This window comes from Coturnix japonica, chromosome 18, assembly GCF_054131305.1.
Source record: "Coturnix japonica strain WE chromosome 18, WE-NBRP24, whole genome shotgun sequence".
Classification (NCBI taxonomy): domain Eukaryota; kingdom Metazoa; phylum Chordata; class Aves; order Galliformes; family Phasianidae; genus Coturnix; species Coturnix japonica.
The window spans coordinates 8,953,957-8,978,692 of NC_140680.1; the positions used below are offsets into that span (position 1 = coordinate 8,953,957).

General features: G+C 42.5%; 1 protein-coding gene across 3 annotated transcripts; it reads left to right on the plus strand.

Annotated features, from left to right (window-relative positions):
• The first annotated feature begins 118 nt into the window (after nucleotides 1–118).
• Nucleotides 119–24,199, plus strand: PWWP2A (PWWP domain containing 2A). Of its 3 annotated transcripts, none has more exons than XM_015876061.3 (3): nucleotides 119–795; nucleotides 10,749–11,716; nucleotides 21,518–24,199. In XM_015876061.3, exons 1-3 carry the CDS (start codon nucleotides 119–121, stop codon nucleotides 21,529–21,531), a joined length of 1,659 nt encoding a protein of 552 aa, XP_015731547.1. In that variant the 3' UTR covers nucleotides 21,532–24,199. The 3 variants fall into 3 exon arrangements, with proteins under 3 accessions (XP_015731547.1, XP_032303317.1, XP_015731546.1); XM_032447426.2 differs by having other exon boundaries at nucleotides 10,749–12,443; nucleotides 21,518–21,651; XM_015876060.3 differs by lacking the exon at nucleotides 21,518–24,199 and having other exon boundaries at nucleotides 10,749–13,610.
• The last annotated feature ends 537 nt before the right edge of the window (nucleotides 24,200–24,736 follow it).

Sequence of the window (24,736 nt, forward strand, 5' to 3'; positions counted from 1 at the left end):
CACCAATAGGCTGCCGGATGCGGGCCTAGGGGGCGGGCTCTCCCTCCCAGGCGGGCGGGGAAGGCCGTGGTTATCGATCCCGCTGCTGGAGGGAGGCGGCGGAGAAGCAGCAGAGAAAATGGCGGCCATGGCTGCGGAGGCGGCAGCGACTGCAGCGGTGCCGGGCGATGGGGGGGCGGGCGAAGCCGAACCCGAGATGGAGCCCATCCCGGGCAGCGAGGCCGGGGCGGATCCTCCTCCTGCCGTCACCGAGGCCGTGGAATCGGCGGTGCCCGACGGGGAGGAGGCCGACGGAGGGAAGGGTGCTCCCGGCGAGGCCGAGGAGCCGCCGCCCGTGCAGCTCGCCCGGAGCCCGGCCGGGACGAGGGAACCGGAAGGCGAAAGGACGGAGACGCCGCCGCCCTCCAGCCCGGAGGTGGGTTCGCCGCAGGCCGAGCTCCGGGGAGCGATCGGCCCCGAGCCCGAGGAGCGGCCGCAGCCCTGCCCGCCGCCCGCCGCGCATCCCCAGCTTCCCGACGAGCGGCCGCAGCCCGGCACCGCGGCTGCCGGGGGCTCCGCCAAGCGAGAGCCCGGGGAGGAGCCGTCCCGGCCGGAGGAGGAGGAGCCGGATGCTGCCGCCGCGGAGCCCGAGCGCCCGCTGCCCGCCGCCGCCACCGGGGGAGAAGCGGAGGCGCTGCTGCTGCCCGGCTCCGAGGTGCGGGTCACCCTGGATCACATCATCGAGGACGCCCTGGTGGTCTCGTTCCGGCTGGGAGAGAAGCTGTTCTCCGGGGTCCTCATGGACCTCTCGAAAAGGTGAGATCTCACAGGGGGGAGCCGGCTCGAGCCCCCACCCGGGGACGGTGCCTCTCCGTTCTCGTAACGCAGGAGGAGCGGCCTGAGGACGGCGGCCTCCACGCCTTCCTTCCCTCCCATGGCTTTAGCCGGACCCGCCCGGGGGGCAGCCGGCATCCATGGGGGCGGAGGTGGCGCTGCCAGTGTGACCGTGTGGTTGTGGCAGTGCCCGAAGTGGGAGGGGAGGGCCGAGCACATGGGCGCTGCTTTCAGCTCGGGTGGGATTCCCGGCTCCCCCCGCAGCTCTGCGCATGGGAACGAGCTGCCAACCGCAGGTGTGGGCGGGCACGTGTGCCAGGTTGGTGTCTCGCATTGCCTGGGTAACCTCGTGTTCCTGGACGTGCTGTAATGGTTTTCAGGCTGAGGGAGGTGAAGTTGAATGGTTCTGAAGTTCAATAGGAATTTTATTTTGGGGGCTGTTATCGCAAACCGACTTAAAGCCTTAATCACACTGCGAGATTATCAGTGTCTTTTGAAAGAAAGGAAGGTGCTGGCCACCAGTACATCCCAGGCCTAGCAGCTTGGTTGGCTTGTGAAACAGAAGGTGCTTTCTGGAGCCTGGGTAATACAGAGGGAGTAAGCTTTACCTTTATAAATGGTTGAAATGCAGCTTTGAAAGCCAGGTACTAAACTATGATCTGCAAAATGGATTCGTTTTGAGTGTGACAGTGACTCAAAGAAATCAGGAGTTAAGTTTTAGTGCTAGGAGATATCTGTTCTTTTGTAGGTTCGACTTCTGTACCAGCAAAATCCTGTTATTAATCTAGTTAGGAAGGTGACAAAGCACTTGTTTCTGTACTGGTAGCAATCTGTGTTGAAAAGGAAAATGAAATGTCACCTTCTATGTTTCTTGTAAAAGATATCGCATCTTTTTATGCACGTACTGCCTGCAAACATCCCATCATTTGCCTGAGGTTTTCTTGTGCCCATGGATCCTTCTGTCAAGCAGCAGAGCTGCTGCTGCCCCATGCAGCAATGGGCATCTGTGTTAAGCAATCCCCGGCTCTTCTGCGCTGTGGTTTGGGTGGCAATGTTCATCTCAGTTTCCCGTGTTTTAAGCACAGGCCCTGAGGGAAGCCTTCAACATAAGAACCAGAGTCCTCTGGAAAAAGCTCGGTGTGAAGGCCTGTGCCATTTCTCCCACATACTCTTGTACAGTTAATTCAGTCCTTCTTCGCCATCTGTATGATCTTCATCTGTATGTCCTGCAGGGACATTTGTTATACTGGGATCCAGAAGGTGAAATTAGACCTTTAAATCAAAACCACTTTGGATTCAGCATAAGTTTACATGGTAGCAATGGGATTTCTGGTATAGAAGAGAGCAGACATGGAAGCCATCTCCTCTGGCTCATCCAAGTGAACAAGAATAAGTTTTATAAATCTTCCTGATGCAGATTTTGTTTGCTGTAGATTAGTATCTTAAGGCCCCTCTAAAAGAAGAGAGTTCTCTGTTTTAACAAAAAAAAAAGTTTGGATTTTTTAAAATTGAAATCACTTTTTGTAATTAAGGAACGAGTGGTTGTGTTTGCTGCGTGTACTGGTGCTGTTTTTCTCACGTATTCAGAAGCAAATAATTCCTGTTCCTTCTTGGATCTTAATTTCTGCTTTCCTCTTAAGGGCAATGAAGCTGATTCTCCTACGCAGTAATAAGAAGAGTGAGTTTTAACCAACACTTAAAAACACAAACACAGAAACCTGGCTGCTGGACTCTTGTCAAGGCACGCTCTAAATTTCTTTAACGTCAAGGAAAAGGAAAAATATCCCCATTAATTCCATCTTCATTATTAAGATGATGTTTTGACTTTGCGTTTTATTTTTGTGGACTTCAGTTTGAAGTTAATGGTGTTGAGGTCTGATTTCCTTCTGTTCCTCCTGCCTGCTGTAACTAAGATGTCCATGTTTGTAAAACAAGAGTACAAGAACCTCAGTGTTCAGCAGACATTATTTCCCCATTTCTTTGAGGTAAGGAGTATTTCTGCCCTTAATGATGGCAGTGGAGTACAGCAGCTGCACTGAAGGTTCTGAAGATAGGGAGCTGCATCTACCGAGTCCCAAATCAGCAGTAAATCATCTTTGAATAGGGTCACATCACCCTTTTTTTTTTTTACATTACAGGCTTATTGCCCAAATTAAAAACGTGATCCTACTGTTGAAAGATAACGGCAGCCGTGGTAATAAAATTTAAGTGCCTTATTGTGCTTCTGGGTGAGGTTCTGATGTGGGCTCTGAGGGAGCTGATGGAAGAAGCAGCAAATGCAGCCAACCATTGGGCAGGTGAAGGCAGTCGTGTTATTATGGCCAAGTGGATGGTGGAAGGCTGTAGCCAGTTTTCCATACTCGTTAGGTATAGGGCTTTGCCTGTATGCATCATTTGGCTAACACTGTTTGCTTAGGGTATATGAGATGTTAATGCCACCTGCTGGCTTAGAATTACTGTAAATGTTGCTCTGCACCTGGAGGAAATATACAGTAAGGAAATAACTACGGGATATAGCATTTGTTAAATTTATAACGTAGGGTTAAAAAGTCCAGGTTCTGGTTTGTTCTTCTGGAGAGACTTTTAATCCAGCTATAAGTACTGGGCAGGAGGTTGGGAGGAATTACCTTTGTATTCTGTTTTTTTTTTTTGCTAGCAGTCAGTACTTAGACTTCATACGGTGTTTTTGTTACTAATCCTATGGATGTTAGGAAGAATTGTCTTCCTACTGCCTTTCTTTCTAAGAGAAAGAGCTGTTTTGTGTGCGATCGTGGCAGATCTTGGAGGAGGCAATGGGAGAAGAGCAGAGTTGTGTTGTGACCTCCAAGCCTTGGGTAGCCAAAAGCGATCCCTTTATTGCCAGTGGGCAGGTGTTGAAACATGCATCTTAGCTGGGGTTTGATTGTGGAAGATGAGGGAAGACTTCCTGCAGCACGATATGAATGAACTGTATGATGAAAAGAACCTACTTGAGATAAGCTCAGATTGTGATGATCCTTGCAATATTTTCCACACATAGTGTTATTTCATGGAGTCTCTTGAATCCGATGCTTTTTCCAATATAGCAAGGCTAGCAAAATAGTCAGGTTAAAAGAACTGTTGCATCCATTCCCTGATTTCCTTCAACCTGCAGAACATCTATTATATTTCTGAGTTGCTCACAATTAGCACTTCTTGAAACTTGTCTGTGTGTGTTAAACTCTGTGTGTGTTAAACTCTGAGATTGTGTTAAACTCTGTGGAGTGCACCTGGTCTATTGTGACTGTATTGCACCAAGGGGAGGACAAAAAAAACGTACTGAGTTGCAAAAGGCTGCAGGTCTGCTGGTGAGGAAGAAGCAGCAAGAGCCTTACCTGGAAAAATCTGGCACGTTTCTCCTTGTTTTAGGTTCTCTTTTACTAATAACTTCATTGAGTAAATGGGGACATTGGGCCTTCCTTGTCTTGGGGAAGTTTAAGTTCAATGCAAGTCGTGATGTTCTACAGTGTATGTTCTCAGCAGTGAAGAAATATCTGTGTTACTTGGGGTTGCATGGTTGTTGAGTTTTTCCTTTTTCCCAGTTTGCACAGTGTTCATCAATCCATCGCCTGTTCTCTTCTGTTGTTTCCCAGACGTGTGAAGAAGCTCAGTGCAATGTTAGTGTACAAGAAAAAAGCCAGAATGCTGCTTTGCTATTTGTTATGTCCCAGAACACTGGAAGCGAAGGTCTGATGTGAGTGTGTGTGTGATTGAGACAGTCAGTCACGTATAGTTTGTGACTGATAGGTGATATCGAAAGGTATAGTGTCCAGTTTAGTTAGCCTCACTTAGAGCACGAGGTTGGATCAGAGGACCTTGTGGTACTGCTTCCAAGCTAATTTTTTCTGTGGTTCTGATTAGTTTCAGCTTCTGTGTATGAAAATAATTTTTCCTGTATTTCTGTTTACACCCAAAGCTTCACCGGGTTTTATTTGTTGTCACTTATCAAATGCCTTTTTGAAAGGCTTTCTCATTCCAAGTTTCCACTTGTAAAAATGGCTGGCAAAACAGGAGCAGCTTTAAAGTTTTTCTAGTCTAGGTATAAAGCGTGTTATAACTGCTGCTTACGCTGAACAGGCGTACTTGTCAAAGTGCTGCTGGTTTTGAGCCAGTACAGGGAGCGTGATTTCCATCCACCCCCTTCTGAAACCAGTAATAATCCCTAATCTTGCTGTTATATGGGGTGTTTGTGTGGATTGTGCCTCAAACTTCCCTTTCCTAAAGTAACTGCAGTCCTCTACTGCTGTTCTTTGTTGAACTTTGATTCAATGAGTGATGGTTAAACTGTGTCATCTTATGGCGTACTTCTTGTGTTCCAGCAGCATGGGTTACCATGATTTTTGGACAGTAGTTTAACTTGACTTAGCTTGAAGTGTTGGAAGACAAAGGACTGAAGTGAAGCTTTTAGTATGCGTGAAATGATTTTTATTTTCCTTTATGATGCTATAGGGCTGATTAATTGTATACATCTTGCCAATGAGTTGGCTTAAAGCTCATCCATTAGTATATGATGTCCTCATCAAGTTTCTTGGGATTTGACTGTTATTTGGGTGATCTGGAAAATGACTATCCAGGACATCTTCTGAAGTGTTGTAGTTTTGTAGCACATTCAAATGTATCAGCTAAATATCTGCTTTAAAACGTGATCCTTGTGTTTAACTAATAATGCCAACAGATTTCAAATAAAACAATGACTTTAAATGGATCTTCAGCCTTAGAAGCATGACGGTAAAATTGCAGTAGTCAGTAGGAAGCCTAAGCTTAAAATATTTGCATTTTGTCTCTAAAATAAGTTTACTTTTGTATCCTTGACAGAACTCTTGAAGTTACATAAAAATGAAGGAAACTTTGAGAATTCACATGTAAAGTCTTTACAGTGAGAAGGCAAAGGATACATTCCCTCTCCTTTGGTGGGGAAAGGAATGATTAGGAACCATCCAAGTACTCCTCAGGCTTATCCAATTCAGACAGTTCTGTCTCTGCAGTGACCAATTCTTCCAAGTCTGCATCAGCATCCTGACTACATGGACTTCTCTGATGTAGTTTCATGGAAGTTTTAAGACTTTAAGGATGCAGCTTTTCTTGATGACATGATTTCCAAAGAGAGTTGCTCACGCTTTGGTTCTTTGTCATATTGGTAGAGCTCTAATTGAAGTAGGCATTTCTTGGTGTCTTTATTCTACTGTTACATTGCTTGGGAGGTAAGTAAAGTTTTGAATTGATAACTTGGATTATGTGTATGCGTTTTCAGTCAGGTGCCTACCACTAAAAACAGCGTGTGCCATAACAGCTTTATCATGCCAACTAAATCCCATATTAAAAATGGGCTACTACATAATCAGTGTTTTGGATACAGACTGTTTTTCTGGGTTCTGAAATACTTTGTATTGAAATAGCTATGATCAGCTATTGTGATTTAAACCCCCAGCTTGGATGTACATGTGAAGCAAATATACTTAGCCCTATGTTACTTGAGCATGTTGTACTTTCAGTATTCAGAATCATTGAGCCTGTATCCATGAGATGAAAATTGCTTTGTTTCTTCTCTTGGCTGCTGCAAAATACCTACTGATAATATGGGTTGAACAAGAGGAACGTATTGAAAGGTAATTGATGATTGGTTTGAGCTGGAGACTCTGCGTAGTGCTGCAGACACTTAGTGCCAGGATGCATCGTTTAGATGTTGGTGTACCTGTAGTTGTGCACTTAGTTGGTACTTGTTCCCCATCTGCTTACTTAAAAGTACTTTTTAACCGTGCTCTGTCTTGCATACAAATTGAGTGGGAATATGTCTTCATTATAATAATTCTGCTATAGGACTTAGATGTGAGAAGTGTCTTCTTGCTTTGCTTGAAGTACTTAGGTTTACATATCTGTAATGCAAATCTCAATGACTTCTGGGTTTCATATAAAAAATAGATTCTGCGCAATCACAGATGATGCCATGGTTTGTCATTCATTAACTTCCAGTTGATAAGATGTGGAAATAAAGCCATGAGTGTTTTTATCACATCTGTCTCTCTATAACTTCCCAAGTTAATTGGAAGTTATTTGTGTTGTAAAGATAACTGGACTGTCGGAGGGCATCTCATCTGTCCTGTTACTCAGTTGCTGTTTATTATTTGCCATTAACATAGATGTATTTGGGAGTTATATCTGGCATGGGATATAAGATGTGTATGATTAGATCCTACTGATTGCTGTGATTACTTGTAAACCTTCTTAAAAATATGTTCCTTACACTGAGCTTTATCCATCTTTGATAGAGAGAACTTCACAGAGTACAAAAGGACCAGGACTATTTTTTGAAAGGGGAAGCTTGGCAACAGAGAGAAGTAATTCTAATTCTGAATAGGTGTGAAGCAGAGGCACCTTAATCTGTTTAAATACCTATTTCTTGCTCTTTTTCTTAACAATTCAATTTCAGATCCTCATCAAGGAACCCTTCCATTACATCGTGTAACATTCTGAGGTAGAGCTGTACATACAGTGCAGTAGTGGGCTATACGGGGCACAGCTGGAACTTGAGACACACATTGATTTTTATTCTATTTGTTTATTTTTGGTAAGGAAGATGCTGTGTTACGCCTTCCCAAGATCAGTATTTTCTGGAGATTTGGAAGAAAGAATTATAGTGGGGACAGGTGATGCTTCAGGATCAATGCGTTCTTTGCTAAAGACAAGGCAATCTGTTGCACTAGTTAAACACTAAATACTTTAGTTCATAACTATTAAACTATTTAGATGCTCTGCCATGTGTAGTTTTCAATATGTTTGTTCTGGTCACATATTAATTCTGCTTCCTCTGTTAAGAAGATATGCCAATGTCAGCTTTCTCTTCGTGCTTATCACCTTGTTCTTCCTTCCATCTTTGTACTCTGTTTTGTACCACTGACTGTTTCCTAAATCTTTCTGCTCATTTTCTCTTTTAAATATGCTTATAATTCTTCCTAAGTGGGACAGCTGGAGAACTTCACCAGGAGGAGTTAACAGTCATATAAAATCAGGATGTGGGCATAACCTGCTGCTGGATGGGGCAAAGAAAAGGGGAAAGAAAAAGACATTCAGCTCTTGGAAGTAATAATCAGCCTCTGGGCATGCCCAGTTTATTCTGTACTTCATGTGAACTGCGTCTTTGCTTGTCATGTCTTTGTTTATTGACATGCAGTTTACACAAATCACATTTGTTTGCTCTTGCATAACTGGCAGCAGACAGCAGTGAATGGTTTGTAATCTTACAACTCATTAATTTTTAGGTAGATAGGGTCAGCAAATTCCAGCTCATTCATTAAAACGTTACCATTTGTGAGACAGACTGTAGCCTCAGGAATTCAGTATGAATGGTTTTGTGCCTCAATGAAGAAGATTTACATCTTATATATTAAAATACCCACATCACTGCTTCTATTTCTCAGCTTTTTGGACCAAATATTATGGAGCTCCTTGAAGGAGAAGATGGTCGAAGGTGCAGTTGTGATCTGAAATGGCTTTATGGTGTCAGTCATGTTCCTAGTGTTCATTTGGGATTGAAATTTGTATAGCAAAGTTCTTGTCCCATCGAGGGGTTCTAGTTCTCAACTCCTATGCTTAATACACTGCTTTCCCAACTCTTGTAAATCTTCATCAGGTGGTGAATGATGAGATCCAGATCTTGCTGTGCAAGAAACCAAAGCTCTCAGTGCAGGTAACACTGAGAATGTTGCTAATTTTATTGCTGTCAGCTGGCAGATGGTGTTTGGTCTTGGTTTTGTTTTTTAAATCCTACTCAGATCTGAACAAGTTATTTGTTGTACTTAGTGAAAGGAACCGTGTTTGTGGAAAAGCAGCTTCTTGACACTTGTTGGACTTTGAGGTTTTAGGGAACTTAAAACTTAGTAATGAGGATCTGAATAAATGACGGACTGCAGGCTGGAGAGATGCACAGATGCACATTTAAATGTTCCTAATGTGCTGTAGCCCTCAGTAGCACAGCAGGATGTGTTTAGTTTTGATTTTCATCTCAAGGAGGACATCTGGAGCCCAACTGGAGTGGGCCCAGCCCTAAGAAATGAACTTGTGTGGGTCAGTAAGGTATTCTGTGGCATAGGGCACTTGTCACCCTGTGTATAAAGGCTGAATGGTGCTCCAGCAGCTCATAGACCAGGCTTTGCCTGAGTTCTGGGTTTCAAAGATATGAATGTTATAATATGTAGGGGGAAGGTAACAACAGCACTAGATGCTTCTTAGCTGTAAGTTGTGAGGTGTACAACCTCATCTGTTGAATTTTCACTTGACTGGGTATTATGAAGTGCAAAAGGGATAGATAATTTAGTTTTGGATGGATTGCTTGCTTCGGTTGCAACCTGAAAGTATGAAAAGAGGCTGCACAGATAAGTAGAAGGACAAATAAATGAAGGCTTCTGCTTGTGATGGTGTAAGGAGCATTCTTACGTGTTATGACGTTGTTTTTTTCCCAATACAAACTTTGAAAAAATAAGAAGCCAGCCTGGAGGTACTTGTCTAAACTGCGTGTCTATTGCAGGGATGGGAATGGAAGGTCGACCACCACTCAGCATTTACCTCCAGTTTAGTGGCAACCATAGATGACAAATTTCAGTTCCATCAGTTCAGACGTTGCAGTTAAACACCTGCACAGCAATGTGAACTGGTGTGAACCTGAGGACGGATCTTGGTTAATTACTTCATTTTCAGGTCATGTAAGATAGACACAAATGGTGTTCGTTCGGTGATTTGGAATGGGTGATTTAATGTTTGAACTGCAACCTTGTCTATCATGTTCTTACTGCAGCAAGCTAAACTATTCAAATGTAGCCTAATGTAAGCCAAACACATCAGTGTGTGTTGGAGCTGGAGTTGAGCAGAGTTTGAATGCCTGATAAGGGCTCTGTGAGGTTGGCACTGCAGATTGTAGATGCTAATGTAGGACATGAGAATGGTTAAACAGGCTTTTATAATCCTTCCCTTTGTGTTCAGTAAATTGGAAGTTATATTGTTGAGATATGAATGCATTTAACATTTCTCCCAGGAGAAGATAAGCATGTCCTGTAAGCTGATGATGTTTCCCTTAGTGTAACATATTGCAGGAGGTATCGGTTACCTGTTGAACAACATGCTACTTCTCTTAGCGTAGGGAAGTTAAACTAACGTATAAGGCTTGGTGGAGTTTCATGTGTGTCAAACAGGGCATCAGAGATCTTAGAACACCTAGTGCTGCCTGCAGAAAAGTAGGCAATGTTTTAAAACAGTTTGTTTGCAGAACAGAGGGGAATCATTTGTACTGTATTGAAATTGTAAGGATGGCTTTGCCAGAAGGAACCCAAACTCAAAGTTCTAGGCTGTAATGCATCAGATGGCCAAGCAGCAATCTTCTGTGGATGTCAAAGTGAAGAATGACAGTGCTGTTAGATGCCAGTATTTACACGTTGTATATTTGGCTGAAATCTAACATAAGTTCAGGCTTTTCTGCTATGCCATAAACTGAAGAATTCTGTAAAAGTTACCCAAAATGCTTTCCTTGCTCATATAAATGGAATTGGTGTGGAAATCTATCTTGTGTACATTTGGAATTGATGGGGGTAACTCGCTGAGTTTGAACTTTGTGTTTATAAGAGTTTTCTAGAAGCATCAATGCTGTCCTAGGCAGTATTTTTGTGTATATTTTTGAGGGTTGTTGTTGACACAATAGAAACACCCATAACTGAAGTTAGTGTATTTTGTGTTGTATGCTGACTTGGTTTTGGTATTTTACTTTTTCAAAGCTTAGCCTAAGACTTGGCTTAATGTTTAAGTTTTGTCCAGAACTCGTGTTATTTGAATGGTAGTTATGTGGATGACTTTTAAAATGCTTCTTTAATAAATACAGCAAGAGATCCCTCAAAACATTTAATGTTTTTTTTGTTGTTGTTGTTCTCTTGAAGGTTTGGACCCCATGGAATCCCTGTGACCATATTTCCTAAAAGGGAATATAAGGATAAACCTGAAGCCATGCAGCTCCAAAGTAAACCATTCCAAGATGAGGCACAGGTGAAGTGTGAATCTAATGCTGCAGTCCCTGATGACTCTTCTCTCACGCAGCCATCAGAACCAAGCTTAGCTAAAAGCCTATGGACTTCTAAACCACCTCCTCTCTTCCATGAGGGAGCGCCATATCCTCCTCCTTTGTTTATCAGGGACACATATAACCAGTCAATACCTCAGCCTCCGCCCCGGAAAATTAAGCGGCCCAAGCGTAAAATGTACAGGGAGGAGCCCACTTCTATTATGAATGCTATCAAACTACGACCCCGCCAGGTCTTATGTGACAAGTGCAAAAACAGTGTTGTTGCAGAAAAAAAGGAAATAAAAAAAGGTGGCAATGCAAGTGACTCTTCAAAATATGAGGATAATAAAAAACGAAGAAACGAGAGCGTGACTACTGTGAATAAAAAACTTAAGACTGACCATAAGGTGGATGGAAAAAGCCAAAACGAAAGCCAGAAAAGGAATGCTGTGGTCAAGGTTTCAAATATTGCCCATGGCAGAAGCAGAGTAGTTAAAGTTACTGCACAAGCAAATACTTCAAAAGCGCAGTTAAATACAAAAAAAGTTCTCCAGAGCAAAAACATGGATCATGCAAAAGCTCGGGAAGTCTTGAAAATGGCCAAAGAAAAGGCACAAAAGAAGCAGAGTGCAACCTCCTCTTCCAAAAATGCACATTCAAAGGTCCATTTCACACGGCGTCTTCAGAACACCAGCTCAGGTTCCCTCCCGCCCCGATTGCGTTTAAAGCCACAAAGATATCGGAATGAAGAAAATGACTCTTCTCTCAAGACAGGACTTGAGAAAATACGGAGTGGCAAGATGGCAACTAAGCCGCAGTCTCGCTGCTCCTCCACCCGCTCAGCAGGTGAGGCCCCTTCAGAAAATCAGAGCCCCTCAAAAGGCCCTGAAGAGGCCAGCAGTGAGGTTCAGGACACAAGTGAAGTGCATGTAACTGTTGATCAGGATGAACACCAGACATTGGGCAAGAGAGGCAGCAAAAGCAATATAACGGTTTACATGACCCTTAATCAAAAGAAATCTGACTCTTCCAGTGCATCAGTTTGTAGTAGTGATAGCACAGATGATTTGAAATCTACCAACTCTGAGTGTAGCTCTACTGAAAGCTTTGATTTTCCTCCAGGCAGCATGCATGCACCTTCCTCCTCCTCCTCCTCTTCGAAGGAAGAGAAAAAGCTCAGTAATTCCTTGAAAATGAAAGTCTTTTCCAAAAAAGTCTCTAAATGTGTTACACCAGATGGCAGGACCATATGTGTAGGGGACATTGTTTGGGCCAAAATTTATGGCTTCCCTTGGTGGCCAGCCCGTATCCTGACCATAACTGTGAGCCGAAAAGATAACGGTCTTTTAGTTCGCCAGGAGGCTTGTATATCATGGTTTGGGTCCCCAACAACGTCTATTCTCGCTCTTTCACAACTATCCCCCTTTTTAGAGAACTTCCAGTCGCGCTTTAATAAGAAGAGAAAGGGTCTTTACCGCAAGGCCGTCACAGAGGCAGCTAAGGCTGCAAAACAGCTGACTCCCGAAGTTCGGGCCTTGCTGACACAGTTTGAAACGTGAACATGGAGAGTAAGGTAGGCGAGAAATCTGGAGGCTCCACGAAATTCATAGCCTAGTTAGAGGACTACCATGAAGGACTTGCCGAGGCAGAAGTTGCAGTCGGTTGGATGCTCTTTTTATACTAAAGTTGTTCCATTTGTAGCGGTTTCATGGAAGTTAAACAAATTGAACATGCAATCAAAATTAGCCTAAAGTGAGAACTTCAGTATTTTTCCAAGTGAGAATTTTTTTTAAAGAAAAAAAACAACTCCTCAAACACCCAACGCATAGGAGCCATAGCCTCAGCTGAAAGGCAGCTTATTTGCAGGGAATTTTTTAGTAGTTTCTACCCAGTATGTACCTAGTTGCTGTGTGGCAAAGGGTTGACACAAGGGGTGAAAGTAGTAGCTGTGATATTTTATTTTTTTCTTTTCTTAGGTGGCCCATCAGGGAAGTGTAGAAACGTAAGCCTTGTCTAAATGGTCTTTAAACATGATTTCAAATACTCTCTGATGTATTTAGTCTGGCCTGTGCCAATTGGCTCAATGCACGCGTGAACGTCTTAGAGGCGTGCCCCATTCCACGAAGGCCAGTTTAAATGGCATTAGGAGACGTGCTGAAGTTTTTAAGGAAGAAAAATTCACAAAATTAAAGACCAGATTAAATGGGGTTTTATCTTAGTGACCACTTCTTAAACACTCAGCCTTTCTATGCACATAGGGGCACAAATATTAACACTTCAGGGTCTGAGAAGCTGAGAGTGATGCCTGTAGCTCTAAGACAAAGCTGAGCAGTTGCTCAGTGTTTGGGATCAAGGGCTGTTAATGCTGCATAGGTGTGAATCATAACTTCTGGTCTTTCTTCCTGAAGAAGTCTTTCAGGCCATTTGCCTGGAGTTTTAGATTAAGAGAGGCTTTGTTTTGAATGTGTAAATAATTGATTGATGAGATTTGGTCAGATTTTCTCCTGACTGGTTGTTCCTAAATTCTTAGGATACGTCCTAGTTAATTACACTTTGTGAATTGTCAGATGTGTAATTGTTGCATTTTGGATGTATCTAACTTCTTTTTATTTTTATTTTTATTTTTTTTTAATATTTCCGTTTAAGGTATCTGTTTGCAGGTCAGAAAATGAGAATTATGTAATTGTGTAATGCTCTGAAATGTAAAAACAAACTGTAAATAAAATTGACTAAATCTGAATTATTTGTGTGTGTTTCTCAAAAAGCTTTGAAAAAAAAAATAATCTAGGATGTTAGAGAACTTGATACCAATGCTGCATTTAGAGGACACCCTTTTAAAAAGTAAATTGTCCTTTTTTGCTCATTCTTAAAGATAAGTGCTGGTGAAGTACTGTTGGTTTACCTCAGGATTAATTAGGAGATGAAGCAATTATCGCTCCCCTTTGTTTCCAAAGTAGCTCTGGAGAGGGCTTTCTGGAAAAGTTTATCAGGTTTTTTTTGTCCCTTAATTAGATTTTGTTCCATATATTTGAATATCAACCGGATAATGTCATTTGTACAGTGGGGAAATGTTTTTGGTTTTCTCCATCTATCAGAAACTAAGCAGACCCGCTCTGCTGTTACTTCAGCTTGTCTTGCATGTCTGTGGCTCGATGCTGCAGTTGATTGCACGTTGATTGTACGTTTTTCCCTCTAGTTTTGGTCCTCAGCTGACCGTATGTATTGCTGTCTCTTTTCCAACCCACTGCTGTTTGAGCCTTGCAATGTGTTGTGAAGAATCTGTCAGCGTTCATCCCAGAGCAGTTTCCATCCTGTTGTTTTTTCCCCCCCCCCACAATTGCCCACGTAGGCAACCATGACAGATGTAAAAATCTCAGCTTAGGCTGCAATCAGATTTTGAGCAGACATGAAAATGGGGGTAAAGGATTTAATCATCAAACCCTTAAAATCTTGTAAATGTAAGATTAAATTTTGTATATCCATGATACTGTCTGGTCTTTCCAAAGCATTCAGTTTCTTTAACCTTTTGAAATTATTCTGTTGTGCCCACAGAACTATTTCAAGTCCAAAGTGTTGAGCCGCACGGCTGTGAGCATTTCCTCCCAAGTATCTGCTGAGCTCTGATAGGTGTTAGTTAAGCTTCCAATGGTGTCAGCTCTTCCTTGAGTTTCTAATAGCTACCAGAAAAACCCAAATCAAACCAAACAACCGGTCAATGCTTTTTGAATGTGATAAACACACAATAAATTTCATACTACGGAGAAAAAAAAAATATATCCTGTTTCGCTTCTATGTATTCTTTCCTGCAAACAGAAACAGTTTCTCTATTAAGTAAATAAGCCTTATTACTTTGTTACTAAAGCTGAGTGCTTTTTGAAGCCAAGAACCCGTCCAACCTGGTTTAGATGTTTGTGCTGGTTTCTTGAGGTTTAGCATCTCCAGCAAACTGCTGATAAGTTGTTGTGGGTGAACAGCAGTAGCACCGATGGGTACCTTGTTGTTCTCGTACTGAAAATACTTGGAAGCTTTGTGTTTTTAATTTCTATAAAGGTAGCACGGTGCTAGAGCGTGCGTAGTTGGAACTTACATGTTTGCTGCTGAGGTTGAAGAGCAACAGGTATGAGGGGTTGCTTTTGATTGCTTTATGTTCAAAAGAAGGTTATGAAAGGCCTTTAAATGACTCCGAGTTGTGGTTTGTAGCCGATTGGTCTTTTATGAAATCTTTCCTAAGTTTTGTAGTTTGTACTTAAATATGAAGTACATCATCGCTGCTGATTTAACAGGTCCCAAACCCAGCAGAGTATTTCTTTCATCACAACACCTTGTTATGTTCCATTGAAAATATCTTATTCAAGGATCTGTGATTCTTCTTTTTGCTCTGAAGTAGCTGCAATTCTAGATTGAGTCCATAGTGGAGAAAACATTGGGCTTAATGTGCAGCCTGGTTGTGACATTAAGTAGCCTTGATGGTCACAGCACGAGTGCTGTGTGTGCATTGGCTTTGAAGACTTGCACGGCGCTGAGCTTTGCCTTAGCTGCAAAATACTGCATTCTTATGTGCACACTTGAGCCCAGCAGTGCCCACAGTGTGAGCGTGGGCTCCCATCCTTGCAGTTCAGAACATGTCTGCCCTCTCTATATTACCTGCACAATGTAAGTGATTTATCAGGTAACTAATCAGAACAGCTTGTGAAGTGCCTGGATAGTGCATCTGTGTAAGTTGTGCAGTTGTTGCAAGCAGGCTGTGCATGGAGAGGAGGAACAACAACACAGTGTTAGTTTTCTATCAGCTTGATGCAATAAGCAGAGGATGCCTTTCTGAATTAAGGAAATTCAGTATGGTTGTGTATGCATGATGCGTCCATCTGGGGAAAAAATAAGGCAGGTAGTGATGAGTCTGTAATACAGCAATGCTTCTCCTTTGAATATCTTTAGTTAAAGCGACTTTATCTTGGGCCATTTTATACCAAAACAGGTAAAGATTTCCTTTAAGTTTTGGAAAGCCTGAGTGTTTAATGAGTGAAGGTGGGACCAAACGTGAAATACTTCTGTTTCCCTAGAGTTCTACAAGAAACTCAACAAATATTTGGTATCTTTCCAGTCGGAGTTGTAATTTTATTCAGTGCTTCAATAAGGTAATCATCTCTGGTTGCACTTATTTTCTTTTAGACAGCATTATCTTTGGCTATCGGAGTATTTCATTAACTGAATCCTACAGAACTCGCAGCTTCCTCACCAGTGGGGTGTTGGGGATGAATTTAGGTCAGCTGTGCAAGGCTGAGAAAGCTTTATTTCTTTTCACTGTATAGGAAAAGGGTTTTTTGGGAGTGAGGGTGAAGCTTCAAAGCGTTACCAGGTTTAAGAAATATCACTAATGGGAATAGAGTTGCTTTGTTCACTGCTAGGTTTGTTTCACACCAGCTCTCCTGGAGCGAACTGTTTAGTGTTCCCAAGGCCTGACACTGATCTCAGTTTGTCATCTGTGAGCCTCTGCAGTTGTCAGGGTACAGTGTGAGCATGAATTACCAAAACAAGCAGTGGCTCATTCTCAGTGGCGTTATCATCTGCCCCCATGTCTGTTCTGTGGGGTATAACGTAAAAAAAAGCGGAGCAGTCGTCTTGGCTGGAGTCTGAGAAGGAAAAAAAGGCCACCAAAAAGGGGAGTGAAGACGGCAGCGTTTTGTGCCTTAAGCTGTTTGGTAAAAGTGTAGGTATATTATTTAAATACAAACTTGGAAGTGATCTTGCAGCGCAGAGTTTATAGAGGTTAAAGGCTGAGATGCTTTATTTTTCTGTTCTTATTTTCAGTTTACTTTTTAAGGATATAAATAGAAAGGTCATAGGGAACCTGAAGGAGAAGAGAGGAACTTGGTGTGTTGACTTAGATATAATAACGTAAGTAGAACTAGGAGAATAATACTGAGAATAATACAGTACTTTACAAGTACAGCAGGAAGGAATAGTTCTGTGGCTTGTTACTGGATGCTTACATTAAGTCTGTGTTTTTATTTTCTTTGAAGTATCTTGAGATACCTGATGAAGATATAGTCACACTCTATATAGCTACACTCAGCAGCAATATGGTGCAGTTATCCCTGCAGATAAAATAAGCTATCAATAACCAAAGAGGTCTCCACGTAACTTCCCTAAGGCTTCTGACGTGGCTGAGTTGCTCAGGGATCACCCACATTCATCAGCAGGCCAGGCCTGCGCTCTTGGCTGCTTTGGAGCAGCTGTCAGGAAGAGCTGGCAGATCCAAGCTTGTGAGATGTGGCTGCAAGTATGTAGCTCCAATTCTTACTGATCTGCTGTAGGGAAAAAGCTCTGCTTGGATACGTGGCCGTGGTAATCGCAATGACAAATTCTTACTTGGCACTTAAAATCCATCTTCTGTTCTTGGTAACGTAGTATTTTAGTTGAATTTCCTTAGTGTGGCCGTCTGCTGTGTGTTTATAGAACGTGGCCATTTAACTGGATAAAAGAAGATCCCCACGTAAGATGCTTTTTCTGTTCCCTGCTCATCTTACTGGTGTTTCTTTCACCTTTTCCAGTCTGAGCTCATCTTTCTTCAGTGTCAGTGGTAAGAACTGTTTCTGGTAATTCACATGGGGTCTTGCAGTGGTTCTTCCCCCAGATCAGATATTTCTCTGGCAACTGCTTTTGCTTTTCACTTGTTAGAGCCTGGGAGTAGCTTGTGGTTATCCCATGAGTGACTCTAACACCTCAGTCTTTCTTCTGTAATATCTGAGAGATGTGTACTAATACGTACTATCATTTATACATTGAATTGCTGTGACACAACTGCCCCTGGGTGAACACAAGGAAAGATAGCAGCTCCCTTGCTGACTTGCTGACTGTGATGGTGCTTCCTCCTGCAGTTTTGTTCCTGGCATCAGATCGAGCAGTTGGGGAGCAAAGTCTCTGGGTGGCCCTGCAGCACAGGATGGATCACTGCCAGGCAATGACTGCTGAGGGGAACTCAGGTCCATGGCTAATAAAGAAAAAGCATCCCTGTGCTCTTGGTGTGGAGAGGGATAAGCAGCAGCATGGAAAGGGAGTGTGATTGATGAGAGGTTCTACATGTTAGAAGACCTGAACTGCCCTGCACATCCAGCAGGGAGACAAAAGGGAGTAAGGGATTGTCTAATGTGCCTGCAAATGCACAGTGCTAAAAACTTATCTACCTACTGTGGGTAATGATAACAACAAAGGCTGCAGGTGTAAGTTGGAGCAAAGAACTGATCAGGATCCCCTGTTTTAAATTCAAGCTTTGCTCTTCCAACATATGAAGGTTTTGTAGAATAAATTTGGGCCACATTTGAGATGTTGTTTTCAAAGCCAGGACTGGGCACATTTTGAACAGCTGTAGAGCAGTTTCTATGTCAACCATTTTGGCAGAGGGAGAAGAAAAGCCGGCTGGGAATGGAAGTCTGCAAACACCTGACAGGTGAACGGGCAAAGGGGAAATATTCCTGCTGAAGTGCAGGCAAGACAAATTGTAGTTAAAATTATGAGACAGTGAGTTAGGTTTAGGATCTCAAACTTATTTAGAATACAGCAGCAAAATCCTTGATGTTGTTTTGAGAGCTGCATAGCTTCTGTAATTGCAGGCTTTTGGGAACAAGTGAGGTTAACCTCTGTCAGGACTGGGTTGGTTGAATTCATCCTGCTGAGCTGTCCTGGCCCTGCCACAGCTCCCATCTCTGTAACTCTGTAATTAACAGCTTTGATTTAGGAAAAAGAATCTTTGCAGAAATGTGCAGATAAGGAAGTGCTGTGCCTGGTGTGTCAGGAGGGAAACACACTCAGCACAGTGAAAGCACGGCACCCAGACTGCTCTGCATCTCCTGCCAAGGGGCCTCTCCTATGCAAAATCAATGTTTGGATGACATCATTTATATAATATGTCAACTTCAAACAGGTTTTTCTTATAAAACATGTAGGTCAGTTTTTGTGTTTACTTACTCATGGTTTTGCTGTCAGATACACAGTATGAACAAGAGCTGTTCTTACACACGCCAGCCATGTGCTATGCAGTTGAGGTTTGGAAGGCGAGCTGTATCCCCACCCGCTTTCTCCCATCAGCAAGAGGCTGCAATGGGGATGTAGCATAACTCTGGTGACAGACTCTGCCTGACTGTCGTTGCCCATTTGTGTTTTAACAGGTGCACAAAGGGGAAGAAGGTTCTTGCTTTGTCAGTAAAGCGAGCAGGTTCAGTTCCAAGCAAATATTTACTTAAATACCAGTTTTACATCCTATTTATTTATTTATTTATTTTTAATTTAGCAACATTTTTGTTTGGCTTTAGGAAACACTGATGTTTGATTGCACTGCTGCAGGGGCTCCGAATTTAAAGCATATGGTTCGAGTACAACATAAAAATAGCTCCCTCCTCTGCTTCTGCCCCCTGCAAAAAAGAAGAAGTCTAGTTCTGCTATGAGAAGAAAGAAAGACGTTTTCTTTCTGTATATGTTGCTGTTAGAATCATTGTTGAAGGTTTTGAGCATTGAATATTCCTGGATGCAATATTACATTAGCAATATGTGGTTATTTTGGAGGGGGGGGGGGAATGTGTGACTTTCTGAGCACTGAGGGCCCTAGGAAGTTACCTGTTGTGATAAGGTTTGGTGAAAGGGTTTGGACAGGTTCTTGATGCTGTTTTTGGTATATCTCAGAGAATCGGGCATGCAAAGTGAAGAATATGTCCCTGCTTGGTAGTTAAGGGAGTGAAGGCCGCATTGCTGAGTGCTGCCGTATGCTGCAGAAGAATGTGAAAGCTCTGCTTTCTTTTTGGTAATCCATTATGTGGAAGAGAAGCCTGTTGTAGTAACTGGTCAAAGTCTGACGTTTCAGCAGTTAAGTTGTTTCTGTTTCTTCTGTTAGCTGGTTTTTTCTACAGCTGAATTGCGAGCAGGCCGATGAGGCTGGTTGTGTTACTGCAGCCATCTTAAATGTTGGGCTCTGTGCTTTAAGGAGCTGTCTTTTCCTTTGGACTATTTGATGGGAGGTGCTGCTGGTTTTACTCCCCTCATCTTTCCTGGCTGCCCCTCCTCCTTGCTGCCAGCCTATTCTTTGTGCTTTTCCTTTTAGTAGAAGGACCTCAGCACCAGGGTCTTGCAGCCACTGGTCTGTAGGTCACAGCGATGGAGTGGAGGGACTCCATGAGGAGCAGGTGATGAAGGCACACTGCAGGGTTGGCAGCGTTCTGGCAGCAGTGCTGTGCTCTGAGCATCGCTGCCTTTTGGCCCCTGGGCTACATTGTGCACATGGAGAGGAAATCCAGAGGGTTACGTATAGGTGAGCAGCCAACTCACTTTGTGTAGTCCCACCTTAAGCCTTGTCTGTACAAAACGTTGCTCCTGATCCAGATACAACAAATTACAGCAGTGTAGTTTTAACTGGGCTGCCCCTTTGATCAGGCCTTCCCCCATCGTGTTATGTACCTTACAGCAATCCAAGCCATGCTTCTTCCTCACTTATCTCTGAAATGCGCACATAGCTCTGACACCAACATAATGGCAGCCAAGGAAAGGTTCCATCACAAAACATTCTGTATTCATGAATTTCCCCAGACATGCAGATAACAACTGTATGTTTGGTATGCATGAGAATAGCAGGTTCTGCAGTGCTTTGGATTATTGATTTCAAGAGAGTCTTTCATTCTGTTTTTTTTGTTAGCTTTTTTCCTTGGATTTTTGCCCCTGAATCATAACAGCCTGGAGAGCAACTGGTCCATTTGCTCTTTCACCTTGGGTTGTCTCAGGTTTCTTCCATGCTATAATCACTTCAACAGTGATTATAATGCAACTGCCAAAGAGGCTTTGAATTTCAGTTTATAGGCTGTGAGGGGCCATATGGGGATAGCTGTTAGAACAAAAAATGTGAAGCAGCACACAAAGAAACTCCAATACACTCTACAACTGAGAGTCATCTGCTTCTAAGTGACTTTAATTGCTACAGTAAAGACATTCTGGGTAGTCTGGCCATTACTAATGAGGTATACACAACTGCGCACAGTTTCATATGAATACATAGAGCCAAAGGAGATGCAGTTTCATTGTTATGGTTTTTACCTGGGGAGGAAAAATGGTTCTTCATCTGCTTTGTGTGCTAAACAAGAGAGGAGTAGCTGCTGTTGTTCACATTTTAGGAAGTAAGGCGTATCTAAGACACAGAAGAACGTAGGCATGAATTGGCTTTGGCCACTGGCTGCGCTGGCACAATGTCTGCCTATGTGAAAAAAAATCTATTTCCTTACAGGCTTCATTACAAATCAGGTGTAGAATGCTATCAATTTTGAATAGTCGGTGCCCCAACTTTGCTTTTTTTTTTTTTTACTCCAAAATCAGTTCTCACTTTAGACAGACTTTAGATACAATTCATAGTATCACTCTGGCTTTGAGCACCAAGGTCTTCTGTGAGCTTCCCTTAGAGCTCCCATCAGTGGAGGAGTTTGTTTGCTTGTGTATGTCTTACGGTAATGTAAGCACACATACATTGATATATCTATCTGTCTTCTGCACACAACACACCAAACCGAGCAGGTGAGCTGGGAACTTTTCTGGCCGCCTCAGATGTTGTCTGCCTGTTTTTGCGTTATAAACTGGAAGGCATTTAACCGCTCTCCCTTTCTCTCCCCTTTCCAGCTCAGAGGCATTAGTCAGCTGCTGTTCTTACGGAACCTCACTACACTGCCACGAAGAGCACCAGCTCATCAGGACTGAACGAAATCTGTGACTGAATGGCCCTATTTTTCCTCTGAAATCTTCACCAAGCAGTAATCATTTTTTGAATGGGAAAGGGGGGTAAATATGTTGAAGCGACCCCTCGCACCCTGCTGGGGCACCTGTACCTAATGTACATTTTCTTTAAAGTTTAAAAAGATGTTAGGAAATATTTTATAAAACGTTTTTTGCAATAAATGACGCATGAAATGATTAAAGACTCGACGACACTTACATGCAAGGAACCACTTGAATTACTAGTATGAAGAATCACTGCAAATACCTGTTCTTTTTGTAATGTGACAGTCAGTTTGTATGTTTCGATAGGTGCCAGTGATGGAGCCAATTGCCTGGGAAGTTGACTGTAACTTTTGAACTTTTATTTTAATTCTTAACTTTAGCATTGCAGTTTTCCATTCTATGAGGCTTAGTTAGTATTTAGTGCAGGTGTTAGCAGAGCTGTGACCTGTGATCAAAAGCATGTCCGAAACTAGTTGTATTGTACAATATGAACAGTCCTGCTACGCGAGACCAACATTTCCCATAGAGGTGATGGAAGGGGCAGTGACCACAAATCCGTGTATCTCTGTATTATGGGAAAGCTCCTTCTGTGTGAATATGGTTGCATTTTATTTATGCTGTTGTAACACTTAGGGAACTGAGGATTGCGGAAGGGTTACGATGCAGAGAGCAGCGTTTTGCTTATGATACTTTAAGAAGATGGGAGTCGTGAATGTAGAGAGATTAAAATGGAAAGGCATTTCTATTTCAAATCATGGGTTAATTTTTCCTTTTGACGTCAATATTTTTCAGATACGTAACTAGTAGAGCAAAGGTTTTATTAGTGTTTCTGATGGTTGTTGACTTCTTTGAATAGCTGGAAATCAAAAAAAAGGATACCCAGTGGCAGTGGGTTTTATCCATTTTATTCCCTTTCCCCAAAAGGTGTCTGGTATTTACGACGTACTTCAGTGGAGCTTGTGAATGCTGGACGCGCTGCTGAAGTACGGAGTTATTAAATATTAATTTATTTGTCACCGATTCTTTGACGTTGTGTGCACGTTTTCTCAGCAGTATCATTTCTTACAACGTTCTTAGAAGGGGATCTATTATATAACCTGGGAAATAATATTTGTGCTGAAGAAATGAAAATGTGCACATAATCTACGCAAAGTCAAATTTCTGTTTATCCAGAAGTGAAAGGACTCGTATTAAACTCTTCTCCTCTTTACTAATATCCTGATTTCATTGGAGAACAGTCTTTGTCCAGATCGTTTAAAAAGAAATCTACCTTTCTGAGAGGTGCCTGCGTCAGCACGAAGGCGGTTTCACAGCCTTCATATATGGAGCCCAAATGAAATAACGTTGAATCCGAACTCGCTCCACCTCCATTGCCTGGCTTTGGTGTTGGCAACGGGTTTCAGTTTGTTAAGCAGTCAGGGAGGAGGGAAGAGAGGGGCTGGAGCAGCTCCAGCAAAGGCAAATCAGCAATGCACAGACTGAGGCTGGTTGTGCTGAGTGCTTGCTCAGTTCCTTTTATGACGGGGTAATTTATTTATAAAGCTAGAAATCGAATACACACTGCCTACTTCTTAACAAATAGCTGCATAATGCTATATAGTAGGTTCAAGTTGTACCATTTTTCTTAATAAACTGCAATCCTTCTTTTTAAATTTCAGATTCCTGTTTGGCAGCACTCTTCCTATTCACCAGTCAGGTGCTGTTGGTGAGGTGTGATTAGAGCTTAATCTAATCTAAATCTAATCTAAAATCAAGGCATCTGATGTGATGAAAGGGAAGGTGATGTGTTACAGGATACGTGCTGGCCTTTCACCTCTGGACACCAAACCCCAATTGTATTGGTAATCAGTGACGGTCTTAGCCTAATAAATAACATTTTTATCCAAACCTACCCACCCTCACCCAAAACCAAACAACCAAACTAAAAAGAAGCCACCAAACAACATGGCACAAAACAGTTTCTGCTCAGGAAAAAGGCCCAGGACTGTAATAGCAGGGTTATTGCACATTGGGTTGAAAACTGATTGATGTTGTAAGTAGAAGCCGGTAGTGCCTGCCTGTGTGACATCTGACTCTTAACCAGTGCTCTTATTTCCTCACCGTGAGCACTTGTGCACAGCAGTTGAAATATATATACAATATATATATATATTTAAATAAAACCACTTAAGAGTGATGCAGGTCTATGCATTGGATAATATGGGTATATAAGCAAACAGCATAAAAATAGACAAGGTAGCTAACTGTACTTGTGTTTGTTTTCACAGAAAGTATTGCAGCCGTTTCGTTTGAAAACAGATTTTCATTTTGAAATGAAATTGTCAGGGATATTCTAATGATAGAGACTTACAGTAATGTATTGCTTTTCACTTTTTTGCTTTAGTTGCTTAATATTTAAGCTTTGCTCCGTGCTACCTTCTTGTCTGTATATTGAATGGTCACTATGCCTCTTTCATTTTGTAGACTTGAATGAGGAAAATGATTCATCCTTTAAGGTTTGCTGAGAAGTAAATGATAAAGAATGTTGTGTAACATTTATTCAAATAAAGCCTTGATTTTTTTCAGTGCTCTTTTAAAGGGAAATAATGTTGAATAATGTTTTCATGTTGTAGCTTCCTTGTTTTATTATTAGTTTTTGGTCCAAAAGACTTCTATTTATTTATTTATTTCTGAATTAAAGATTAAATACTGAGTTTACTTGTCCACTGCTGGAAGTGAGTCATCAGGACAAGTCTCTCTCCAGGCTTATGTTTCACCGTGGTGAAAGATGTCAAGGTGTGCTCAGCCAGCTTTCCACAAGAGAAGGGGAAAAGCTTTTCTTTTTCTTGCTGTCAATCAAGAAGACAAGATTAGCCGTGCCTTATAGAGCCAGATACACAGTGAACCCTCATGGCCCCATTTCATGGTTGCTATAGAGGCACCCAGCCCAGCTGAAGGATGTCCCAGTGAGAGGCTGCAGTCCTCCAGCCATACTTCCAGGTATGGATCATGGGATGAGCTGCAGGGCTGAGCCCCACTGCACAGCACAGCACAGAGCTCTCTGCAGGCACAGCCCAGTGAGGCACAAAGCAGCAGGAGCATGGGGTACCCACACCCCACCTGCTCACCTTTCTATGGCAG